At 41.7% G+C, this 13,189-nt stretch overlaps 1 protein-coding gene across 8 annotated transcripts in view; it reads right to left on the minus strand.

Annotated features, from left to right (window-relative positions):
- Nucleotides 1–12,908, minus strand: part of pop4 (POP4 homolog, ribonuclease P/MRP subunit) — a 44,850-nt gene extending 31,942 nt beyond the window's left edge. For 4 of the 8 annotated variants that reach the window (XR_007480568.2, XM_049717514.2, XM_049717518.2 and 1 more), the window contains exons 1-4: nt 12,533–12,905; nt 10,566–10,621; nt 6,345–6,568; nt 6,046–6,123 (exon numbers count right to left, since the gene is read on the minus strand). Coding sequence is in view for 7 of the 8 variants with exons in the window: in XM_049717514.2 (XP_049573471.1) it covers nt 6,046–6,123; nt 6,345–6,568; nt 10,566–10,621; nt 12,533–12,539 (365 nt within the window). In the remaining variant the exon portion in view is untranslated. Of the gene's footprint in view, nt 1–6,045; nt 6,124–6,344; nt 6,569–10,565; nt 10,622–12,532 lie in introns of all 8 variants that reach the window. The other 4 variants (XM_049717520.2, XM_049717512.2, XM_049717517.2 and 1 more) reach the window with 4 other exon arrangements.
- Between the last annotated feature and the right edge of the window lie 281 nt (nt 12,909–13,189).

Consider the following 13,189-nt stretch of genomic DNA (forward strand, 5'->3'; position numbering starts at 1 on the left):
AGAACCCAATTCGGCCCACAAGTCAAAAAGTTTGCCCACCCCTGGGCTAAACGATAGGTATGCTAACGTGACAGAAACACAAACGAAGAGCTGAGAATGGGCCTGACGTAACATTCAGAGTTATTCAAAAAACTATTACATAAATAACACGTTTATAAAACCATCTGTGTCACTCCAATTCATTAAATCCATCGATCATGCTTTATGTCAACAATGGGTGCGCGCCGCTGACGGCGCTTGCACTTCAGAATATTCCACAGGCCCATATAATAATATATAAATTATATATCAAATAACTATTATATAAGCAATAATATTATCAAACCATCTGTCACTCCAAATCATTAAATCCATTGATCAAATTCCTCGTCCTTTGTCAACAACGCCGCGCGTGCGCCCTGACGTCAGCCTCTTCGTTATTCCACAGATCTAGTATATAACTATATTGTAGCGTTAAAGTACAAGGAAAGACGTGGGTTTGGTAAACGACTCTTTATTTAATAAGACAAGAGTTCAACGAGCCAACAACTACTGAACTGTAATGATAAAAACATATACAAATTTCTACATGAAATAAAATATATCAAATAACAATAACAAATAGTTAACCGCCACACGGCCCCAAGCACCGGCGTCGACTTCCAGGCGTGTGGCGGTGTGGACTTCCATCCCCGGAGGTGGCACTTCCAGCCACGGAGGTGGAAGAGAGCTCCATCGAATAGGTAAAAGCCATGTCCGAGCCCCATCCACCATCGCTGGACAGCCACCCGGCTGAGCGCCGGCCCCCGACTTCCATCCACGGAGGTGAAAGAGAGATCCATAGAGTAGGACCGGGCGTGCGTAAAAGCCATAATACCGTATTTGCCGGTGTATTAGTCGACCTTTTTCGATCCAAAATCGACCGAAAAAAATCAACCTCGACTTATACACCGAGTCATAAAATTTAACTTCGTATTCATCGCTTCAAATGTGATGGTAACCAAGGCCGTTTCTCATGCGTCTCGTTGTGCGTGGGTGTGCGTTCGTCAGGCTCATCAAACAGCGAGAAAGTGAATCATTATAAAGCGTTCGTCGCATTAACACGCATCCTCAGCAACAATTTCAAATATTCTCACCTCTTCTCACCAATAACGGACATCGAAAGCCAGGCAGCGACGATGACTGCTAGGGGGAAGCACTGGGTATTGAGCGAATGTGCGAGTCATCGCGCGTCAAGCAACGACAATAACTACCGGTACGTAAACATTCAATCGCCATGTCTAAATGAATGTCGTTGGCACTTAGAAAATATTCGCCAAACTTGGCCAGACTTCCAGGGGAAGAGGCCGAATTTTCACTTGAGGTGGCCGACATGGGGAACCAGCCGAGGCGGACACTTTACGGCGGTTGAGTCATTCGCACTTTGAAAATATTCGCCAAACTTGGCCGGACTTCCAGGGGAAGAGGCCGAATTTTTACTTGTGGTGGCCGACACGGGGAACCAGCCGAGGCGGACACTTTACGGCGGTTGAGTCGTTCGCACTTTGAAAATATTCGCCAAACTTGGCCAGACTTCCAGGGGAAGAGGCCGAATTTTCACTTGTGGTGGCCGACATGGGGAACCAGCCGAGGTGGACGCTTTACGGCGATTGAGTCGTTGGCACTTAGAAAATATTCGCCCTGGAAGTCGCCGAATTTTCACTTGTTCTGGCCGACATGGGGAACCAGCCGGGGCGGACTCTTTATGGCGCAAGAGCCGTTGGCACTTAGAAAATATTCGCCAAACGCTCTCAGGATAGAGAAGACCAAGAAGATGCCCTTTATGACGACAAACTAAACGAAAACGAATGGAACAAGCTTTTCGGAAATAGCGACGATGAAGACGAATTTTGAACTCTATGTACCAGCAATCACTTTATAATTATAATTTGTTGTTTCTTAACTAAAAATAAACCATTTTCTAAGAGTGTTCATTGTTGTTAGTCTCTCGGCGCGTAATATCACAGGGTCATGAAGTAAATAATATTTAAGATGGCGTATAGATCGCTCGCTACAAACTTGCGAATTTGAACACATTTCGTCAATAAATTTTGCATATTTCTGATTGAATTTTGAAGTTTAATATAATGCAACAATTGAGCTCGACTTATACAAAGGATATATCATAAAATTTTAGGGGGTTGACTTCAAACTCTTCATCCTCCGTGTCACTTACAAACAAAGCCACTAATGATGCCGGTAGTCATCTTCATCATCCCGTGATCGAATCTTTGTCCTTTATGTAAACAACCGCTGCGCCGCGCTGCGCCGCGCCGCCTAAAATTTTAACCCAAAATTTTCTCAAAAGCCGACAGTATGCCTTTTAGTCCGGTGGGCCTTATATATGGACCAAATTCCTAAATTTAAACTCGCCCGAAGCATTCTGTCATGAAATCAATCATTGGTGGCCCGCTGAAGACTATGAATCATGAATCAAAAAGACTACGGATCATTATTTTGTGATTATAGAGTAATTTGTTGCGTCTGAAGTTGAAATAAAAAAGATAAAATGGAGAATGATTTTATTTGGATTAAAAATCTGACATGATACATTAATGGTGCGGTTTATAGTCCGGTGCGCCTTATATAAGGACAACACTTTAAAATGGGCCATTCATTGAAGGTGCGCTTTATAGTCAGGTGCACCTTATAGTCCGGTAATAATGGTAGTTCATATAAAAGAAAGAAGATTTTACAGTGATGGGGCCTAAAAAGGATCAGGCAACGGCCTACAGTTCAACGGGGGTGAATGAGTGTTTCAAACTAGATTGTCAAACAGCCTGAGGGTGAATGGGCGTTACAATTGTCTAAAAACAGCCCTAAAACTGTGACCAGAGGTGAGCGTCACAAGATTATAACCCCTTGCAAAACAAATGAGAAGCTTTGATATTTGACAGTTGATAAAGACATGAGCTTGTTAAAGGAACTAGGAGAAAGTGCTCTGATATAGTGCATTACCTGGGGTTGGGAACAAACGGTGATTTTTTTGCAGCATGGTATCCTACTGTAGTACGTAAATCGTTGCAAAGAGCAGAAAGTGAGTTACTCAAGTATATAGCACTGTTTTGGAATACGCTGACCTGTATTTAAAGGGACTATGGTTTTGTTATGTGTCACATTTTATGACATATTATGAAGCCACATGTACTCAGACAAGGACATGATATGCCTTGATAAAACAGTGGTGATTTATCGACCATATATAAAAGTGCTTGAGGAGTTAGACACATTAAAAGTTGTGGATCTCTTACTGCATACTTTGAACTTTTGGGAGAAGAAAGAGAATACGTATAAGAGTTTCAGATGAGAGTGCCTGACTTTGAGGACCTTGTCAAACCCAAGTGTGGATTGTGTGGGGAAAAATAATAACATTAAGGGAGGGGGGAGAGGATTCAACAAGAGATCCTTTTAATAGCAGGGACCTCAGTTAGAACTTTGCTAGAATCAAGGATGACCAATATAAGATAACCTTAAGATTTGAAGTTTTGGCAATCTCTGAGACACGGCTTTGTCATAGCAAGGTCCTGGACAGTGAGCTGGAGGAGGATGGATAATATATCCATCCATCCATCCATTTTCTGAACCGCTTAGTCCCCACGGGGGTCGCGGGCGTGCTGGAGGCTATCCCAGCCGTCATCGGGCAGTAGGCGGGGGACACCCTGAACTGGTTGCCAGCCAATCGCAGGGCACACAGAGACAGACAACCAATCTCACTCACACTCACACCTAGGGACAATTTGGAGTCTTCAATCGGCCTACCAAGCATGTTTTTGGAATGTGGGAGGAAACCGGAGTGCCCGGAGAAAACCCACGCGGGCCCGGGGAGAACATGCAAACTCCACACAGGGAGGGCCGGAGGTGGAATCGAACCCGCACCCTCCTAACTGTGAGGCGGACGTGCTACCCAGTGCGCCACCGAGCCGCCCATGGATAATATATACTATATACAAATAAATTATAGCAGATAAAAGGAGTGGAAGTATTTGTTGTTGAGCATATGACTATGACCATTGACCTGTAGACATGACATCTACTGAGCGCCATTATGTATGGACAAAGTTGTGAAAACAGTATCTTTGAGCTCTGCTGCAAACACAGTGGTGTCTGGTGGTAGGTGGGGTCTTTAATTAGAGCTGTGACCATTAAATATTTTTAGACTGATTGTTCTATGAATTATTCCAGTAAATTATCGCATGAGGCAGGGATCTGCAAACCATGGTAGCAGAACTGCATGTCGATCTTTCATTCTTCTGCCGTAGCTCACTGTGACTGTGCAAAATGAGGAATGTTTCAATATAAATTATAGTTGTTTGTTGTTTGTCCAAATGCCATGGTAAATTAGAAAATTACGGTGTTAAAACGTTGGTTTTTTTTCCATTCAAAAGTGATATGATTCCAAGTTTTTGGGAGGATTCTTGGGTGGATAGTGGATAATTTACCTTTGGCTTTAAATTCACGAATATGATGAGGAGTTACCTGAAAAATTGACATATATTTTATTTTTTTATTTATACGCAGCAGGGCTGGGTGATAATTCCATATCAACACTTATCATAATTGACACGTGATTGAACAAATAGTAAATGCCTGAACAAAGTGTCATAATGACACCAGTATACAATACTCCCCCTTGAGTTTAGATCATTTTGAGGAGGGGGTTTTACGGTTGGCCTTTTTTTTTGTCATCAACCACGTGCCCAAAAATCTTTGCAATTTTAATATACAAATGAATGAAAACAATATGAAAGTACAAAATGTTAAGACATCTCAGGTTGGGAGTTTTTTTATGCGCTCCGTACTATTCCTGTGTGCTAAGAGGGTTATGGCAGTTAGAGCAGTTCGCAAATGCTTACGCGCACAGTTTAGAGGGAACATTGTCTGTAACGGCTGTAACATGTCAGAATATACGCAAACATCGATCATTGTTTTCCAATTTAAAAGCAGGTTGTTTGCAAATGTGTTATTTTTGTTTGTTTTTGTTTTTTTTGCTCATCACAATAGAGGACGACAGAAATCTGAGAATATTTACTGTTGAGTGGTGTAAATTCTGAGGACTTGGATAGTTTTAAATTGAACCAGGTGTCTAAACAATTGATTCCCAAAAATAGTTACCGTATTTGCCGGTGTATTGGTCGACCTTTTTCGATCCAAAATCGACCGAAAAAAATCGACCTCGACTTATACACCGAGTCATAAAATTTAACTTCGTATTCATCGCTTCAAATGTGATGGTAACCAAGGCCGTTTCTCATGCATCTCATTGTGCGTTGCACTTAGAAAATTTGAACCGGGCGGCGTGCGCGAGTGCGCGGCCCGCTGGAAGTCGAATGAGGCTCAGCGATCTCCTCCGCGGTGCTTATAAACAGCCGATCTGCTCGGCGGGGGCTATTTTCGGCCACTCGGCGCGTGCGCACGGCCTCACGGATGTGCCGGGCGGCGTGCGCAAGTGCGCGGCCCGCTGGAAGTCGAATGAGGCTCAGCGATCTCCTCCGCGGTGCTTATAAACAGCCGATCCGCTCGGCGGGGGCTATTTTCGGCCACTTGGCGCGTGCGCACGGCCTCCCGGATGTGCCGGGCGGGTGCGCGAGCTCGCCGGCCGCTGGAAGTCGAATGAGGCGGCCGCGATCTCCTCCGCGGTGCTTATAAAGTGCCGATCCGCTCGGCTTGGAGCTATTTCCGGCCTCCCGTTGGTGCCGGGCGGCGTGCGCGAGCTCGCCGGCCGCGATCTCCTCCGCGGTGCTTATAAACAGCCGCATGCGCACGGCCTCCCGGAATTTGAACACATTTCGTCAATAAATTTCGCATATTGAATTTTGAAGTTTAATATAATGCAACAATTGAGCTCGACTTATACAAAGGATATATCATAAAATCGTAAATTTCCGTCGAATTTTAGGGGGTCGACTTATACACCGAGTTGACCTGTACACCGGCAAATACGGTAGGTACATTTAATATCATTAGTTGTTGATCAATTTATTAATTACTGCAACTCTACATAAAATCATAAGATTTTGAGGTTATTACCTTGTTGGCTTCAATCCATTGCAAAGATCAATGATATATTGTTTCCAGAGATCATGCAGAGGTAAGAAAAGCTCATACCTGCAATAACAATGACCAAGTCAGTGACACTGGGAAGAAAGTGGACAAAATAGGGTGAACTGTAGCATAATAATAATAATTATGATACATTTAATTAATAACGCACTTCAAATCAAATAAATCTCAAAGTGCTCAGCATAGGCATTACATTACAGCGAACACAATGGTAAATGTTTTTTATTTTCAATTAACATGATAATTACTGTGGATCCATGACCTACCTCTGGTGTTCACTTTTTATATGGAAGATCTTGATTTCCCTCTTCTGCTGAGCATTTAATCCTTTGGGTCTCTTTTTGTGCAGTGTCTTTTTATTAGACCTGGAGTACTCCAAGATAACGGCTTTATGACTCAGCAAACCTTTTGCATCCTTTTGTGGCTCCGGCTCAGTGTTTCTCTTTAGGAATGCTTGGGTGAAAGCTTGAGCTTTGGAGCGAATCTGAGTCTGGTAAAGTATTAAGGACACCAAAGAAAATCAAATATGTAGTTAGAGACCAGAGAATTTTGACATTTGTTTCTTAAAACTAAACATTATATATTGTTGGCCACATTGCATAATAATTGTCTTCTTATTCTTATTATATGGCTGTATTCAAACACACCAGTCACAGTTATAACATCTCTGTAAGGTAAACCAAATATTTCAACTTGTCAATCACACACTTTTTCTTCATTCTTCATTCTCTCACTCTTAAACTGTAGGAGTATGATTCACCTCATCATACCACAAGATATCTTCCCACTTTTCCATTTTCTCATGTTTCTTTGTATTCTTCAGTTTTTATTCTACAATTTATTTTATTTCTTATCTACAGGGTCCGGCAAAATGATCTTGTAGGTTTAATAAAATGCAAATAAATTAAAGAACAAAAATATATTTTTTTTTTCCTAAAAGTACATACAGTGGGGCAAAAAAGCATTTACCGTATTTTTCGGACTAAAAGTCGCTCCGGAATATAGGTCGCATTAGCCATAAAATGCACAATAACGTGAAAAAAAAACAACATATACCGTATTTGCCGGTGTACTAGTCGACCTTTTTCGATCCAAAATCGACCGAAAAAAATCGACCTCGACTTGTACACCGAGTCATAAAATTTAACTTCGTATTCATCGCTTCAAATGTGATGGTAACCAACGCCGTTTCTCATGCATCTCATTGTGCGTGGGTGTGCGTCCGTCAGGCTAATCAAACAGCGAGAAACTGAATCATTATAAAGCGTTTGTCGCATTAACACGCATCCTCAGCAACAATTTCAAATATTCTCACCTCAATAACGGACATCGAAAGCCAGGCAGCGACGATGATTGCTAGGGGGAAGTACTGGATATTGAGCGAATGTGCGAGTCATCGCGCGTCAAGCAACGACAATAACTACCGGTACGTAAACATTCAATCGCCATGTCTAAACGAATGAAATACTCTGCGAAGTTCAAACTGCAAGTTGTAAACTTTGCCGAAGAAACTAACATCGAAAGCCAGGCAGCGACGATGACTGCTAGGGTGAAGTACTGGATATTGAGCGAATGTGCGCGTCATCGCCTAAACTCCGACAACGTCCGCGCGTCACGCAACGTCAATAACTACCTAAACGTAAACATTCGATCACCATGTCTAAACGATTGAAATACTCTGCGAAGTTCAAACTGCAAGTTGTAAACTTTGCCAAAGAAACTAACAACTGTGCTGCCTCAAGAAAGTTTGGCGTAAATGAGAAACTGGTACGAGACTGGAAACGCAATGCAACACAGCTAGCAGCGATGCCAAGAAACAAGTGTGCTAATAGAGGAAAAAGCTGCCAGTGGCCAGCACTTGAACAAGAACTTGTATGCTGGGTCGAGGAGCAACGAAAGTGTGGGTTCATCGTCACAAGAAATATGATTCGTCTGCGAGCTTTGGCTTCTGCTAAACAAAACAAGATTGCTGATTTCAAAGGAACTATAAGTTGGTGTTCACGATTTTTAAAGAGAAATGACCTTGTGCTACGACAAAAAACTAAACTTTCTCAGAAACTGCCTGAAGATTTGGAGGAAAAGATAACTCTCTTTCAATCCTTTGTAATCAAGATGAGAAAAAAAGAACAATATGACTTATCGCAAATTGGAAATATGGACGAAACACCGGTATGGTTTGATATGCCTACATCGAAAACTGTATCTGCTAAAGGTGAAAAAACTGTTCTCGTGAGAACAACAGGCCACGAAAAGTCTAGATTCACTGTGGTTCTTTCCTGCTTAGCTGAAACTAAAAACTCGACCGAAAGGACAGTTCCCTTCTGGTGTAGTAATTTACAATCATCCAAAAGGATGGATGGATGAGGAGGGAACCAAGATCTGGATAGAAAAAGTATGGAACTGTCGACCTGGAGGAATGTTAAAGAAGAAAAGTCTTCTCGTATGGGATTCTTTCAAAGCCCATACAGTGGACTCCGTCAAAAGAAAACTTAAATGCAACAACACTGATGTCGCCGTTATTCCTGGTGGACTAACAAGTGTTGTGCAGCCACTTGATGTTTCTTTGAACAAGCCGTTCAAAGACAGATTGAGAGGAAATTGGAGTAATTGGATGGTAGAAGGCGAGAAGCAGTTTACTAAAGGGGGAGTAATGAAAGCACCATCGTTACAAACAATAACAGGATGGATTAAACAGTCGTGGGATGATGTGTCGCTGTCTACTGTGGAACGCTCCTTCAAGAAATGCTGCATTTCCAACGCTCTCGATGGGACAGAAGACGACCTTATCTGGGAAGAGGAGGAGGAAACTGAGGATAGAGAAGACCAAGAAGATGCCCTTTATGACGACAAACTAAACGAAAACGAATGGAACGAGCTTTTCGGAAATAGCGACGATGAAGACGAATTTTGAACTCTATGCACCGGCAATCACTTTATAATTATAATTTGTTGTTTCTTAACTAAAAATAAACCAGTTTCTAAGAGTGTTCATTGTTGTCAGTCTCTCTCGGCGCATAATATCACAGGGTCATAAAGTAAATAATATTTAAAATGGCATATAGATCGCTCGCTACAAACTCGCGCATTTGAACACATTTCGTCAATAAATTTCGCATATTTCTGATTGAATTTTGAAGTTTAATATAATGCAACAATTGAGCTCGACTTATACAAAGGATATATCATAAAATCGTAAATTTCCGTCGAATTTCAGGGGGTTCACCGAGTCGACTTATACACCGGCAAATACGGTATAAGTCGCTCCAGAGTACAAGTCGCATTTTGGGGAAAATTTATTCGACAAAATCCAACACCAAGAACCGACATGAACGCGCAACAACAGGCTAAACGACAGGTATGCTAATGTAACATATACACAAACGAGTAGCTGAGAACGGGCCTGAGTAACATTCAGAGTTATTCAAATAAGTATTACATAAATAACACGTTTATCAAACCATCTGTGTCACTCCAATTCATTAAATCCATTGATCTTCCTTTATGTAAACAATGCCGCGTATGCGCCACATATGCGCCGCTGACGTCGGACTCGTAAGTTGCATTTCTAATTATTCCACAGACCCATATAACGATATATAAAGTATATTTCAAATAACTATCATATAACAATATTATCAAACCATCTGTGTCACTCCTAATCATTAAATCCATCGATCAAATTCCTCGTTCTTTATGTCAATAACGCTGCGTGCGCGCCGCACAGATCTAGTATACAACTATATTGTAGCGTTAACAAAGTACCAGGAAACACGTGGTAAACGGCTCTTTATTTAACAAAACAAGAGTTCAACGAGTCAACAACTACAGAACTGTAACGATAAAAACATATACAAGTTGCTACACTAAATAAAATATATCAAATAACTATAACATAAATACGTTTTTCAAACCTTGTGTCACTCCAAATCATTAAATCCTTCAAACGTGGGGCCCTTCGTCATCTTCATCATCCTGTGATAGAATCCTTTTTCCTTATGTAAACAACCGCCGCGCTGCTGACGTCACTTGCAGGTCAAATGACAGTAATCCCTCGCTACATCGCGGTTCGTTTATCGTGGTTTCACTACATCATGGATTTTTGAATTTTGAAAATGTGCGAAAAAAATCACATAAATCGCTCCTGAGTATAAGTCATGAAACTATGAAAAAAAACGCGACTTATAGTCCGAAAATTAGGGTATGTATATATATATATATATATATATGTGTGTATATGTGTATATATATATATATATATATATATATTATATATATATATATATATATATATATATATATTATATATATATATATATATATATATATATGTGTGTGTATATATAATATACATATATATATATTTATATATATATATATATATATATATATGGATATATGGATATATGTATGTATGTATGTATGTATGTATGTGTATGTATATATATCTTTCATTAGTCAAAGCAAAATAAATAATGTGATTGGCTCACCTTAACGCCAAGAACTTTTTCAAGGTCACGGGGAATATGGGTGTCCACGGCTGCCTCTGTTAGAATAAAGAGTCATGTAAAAAACTATTTTAGGATTGTAAAGCAATAAAATTAACAGAAGCTGGACCATTTCATGTCTGGGATGGTGTGAGGACCATAACAGGCTACAACACAAAGTCCAGGGCCTTTCACGGGACAATGGAGTAGTTAAACAAAAAACAGGTTTTTAACACGTTTGTCAAGCCCTGACCCCGATGCTGCATGTGCTTTCTTGAGACTTGGATAAAATTTAAAAATTTACGGCACACAGACAAAACAATACTTTCTTCAAAGAAAAATCACGTCTTGTAGAAACAAATGTAAAAATGTAACCGAATTAAAAAACGGAAAATACGTTACTGTTCTGTGATGCTCACTTGTCTGAGGCTGAGCCTGATACTTAGAGGTGTCTCATTGTTTGTACAAGTTCATCAATGTTCGGGGTTAGGCTCTGAGGCTCAAAACCCGTTTTTGATCAACTCTCCTTCTGCAAAGGGCCGGGCTGATTTGGCGATCTCTTTTGCCACAATAAAGCTAGCCTTGGCAGCAGCCTCGCTTTGTGATTTAGCATACGTGAACACAGCCTGTCTGGACTTAAGGCCTCGTTTTAATTCTTCCACCTTCTGCAGCTTTTGTTCATATTCCATATTCTTGTCTTGGTCTGTGTGTTTCTTAGACGTTTGATAGTGCCTTCTTAAATTTAATTCTTTCATTACAGCCGCATTTTCTCCACACAGGTTTGCCTCTTACCTCCGTAAACATGTACTCTGCCTCCCACCTGGCCTGAAACCCCCTGTTCTCAGCGTACACCTTACGTTTAGCCATTTTTGAGGAGGGGGGTATCAGAAAGTTGAACTCTGCTCTGACTACTGATGAATAATGAAGCCGCTTGTGCGAGCTGCAGGGACATCGCGGGCTACCGTTGCATTGTGGGAAATGTAGTGTTGGTGCGTGCAAAACACCAGCGGGCGGCTGTGGCCTACGGGCCGGTTCTAATAGTAATTCAATATCATCCAGGGGGCCATAGATAATCAATTCGCGGGCCGGATCGGGCCGTAACTCTGACATATGTGCTTTAAAAGCACCTTTGTGTTCCGAGTTGTAAGATGACGCTGCTCTCGAGCCATGCCCATCTGAAGCAGTTCCTGATCCCGTTCGACTTGTCTATTTCCCTGGCACGATCCTCGACTTTTTTCTCTAAAACCTTCGCCATGCTGGCTAAAACTTTTGCTAATTAGGCAAATGAGTAGGCAAATGATGTGACAAAAGTTGCGCTAAAATGCTGCCGAAAATAAGGCCGCTATTGTCGCAATACTGCTGTAAAAAAAAAAAAGAGTGCACATCGCTAAAAAAGACTGATGCTAATGCTATGAAACCAAGGGCATCATAGACATGCAATAATATGAAAGTGGAAAATACTGTTTATTATTATAAAGCCATCCCAAGCTTACCGCTTTACTGTGTCCGTCGTTTCCAGGGGGGGGGGGGGGGGGGGGGGGGGGACTGCAAAATTCAGTCCGAAGACCAGGCTGAGACTAAAAACTCTACAAGATGTATTTTATGAGCAGTTGTGAGATGATAGTCTTTCAAGGTTCTCATATGCACAGGTAGCATAAACCATGGCCCACAAATTATGCCACAAACTCTCAAGTAGTCCATAATCACAAATGGAAACGGGGATCGGTGTTTTTATTACGCATTTTCACTAAATATATACAAAAACATTTTGGACAGAGCCCCCAACTACTGAAAGGCGAACAATTGAGTGTTTTCAAATGTAGGGGAATCCGCGTTCGTTCTACGGTGAACGTCTGCACCGTGGGATGGGGGGTAAACTCGGTGCTATTCACGGTGAAAGCATAGTATTTACCCCAGACTTAATTGCATTAATCTTGGAGCAGACTTCACTAGGCTGCTACGTTACCTACCATCCATTTGTATTTTCTTGTTGGCGTTCGTAAATTTTTCGTCTGTTCTTCACGTGCAGGGGCGTCTTTCTTCGTCCAGTTTTTCTCCTTCTCCTCCTCCTTCTTGTTCTTTGGCCCGATCTGTCCCCAAGTAAGGCGCAAAACTAGGAGAAGTGTCCGAGAGGTTTGAACGCTTAGAGCCCAAACGTGCGAAAACTGTAAACTTTGGACAGTGCGTTTTACGTCATCGATGTGAGCCACCCGGCTGTAACGCGTCATCAAACATGTCAGCAAACAGTGTGCGTACCGGATGAGCCCTGTCAAAATACTCGCAGTACAGCTTACGCCCCTCGATGAAGTGCATACCTGGAAGAAGTGCTCAAAGCGTGAGTGGCGCAGGATACAAGCGCACGAAAACTGCGGAATTTGAACAGTGCGTGTTACGTCATCGACAGCCGCCGTGTTGGATGTGCGATGAGCTACATTGCACAAGCACAGATAGATGGCAACTACACTAAGACAAAAGACAATGACTTAATGTAACTGTCAAGGTTTCTGACCTCCATTAACTTTTCTTTTCATAACTCTTCTGATGAAATGTCGACTTACAACTAATTGAATAGGGCTCGGGCACACGCGTTGCATTCTGGGATACAGCCATAACACTGGATCCTCGTT

Source organism: Syngnathus scovelli, chromosome 4 (assembly GCF_024217435.2).
Source record: "Syngnathus scovelli strain Florida chromosome 4, RoL_Ssco_1.2, whole genome shotgun sequence".
In the NCBI taxonomy this organism is placed as follows: Eukaryota; Metazoa; Chordata; class Actinopteri; order Syngnathiformes; family Syngnathidae; genus Syngnathus; species Syngnathus scovelli.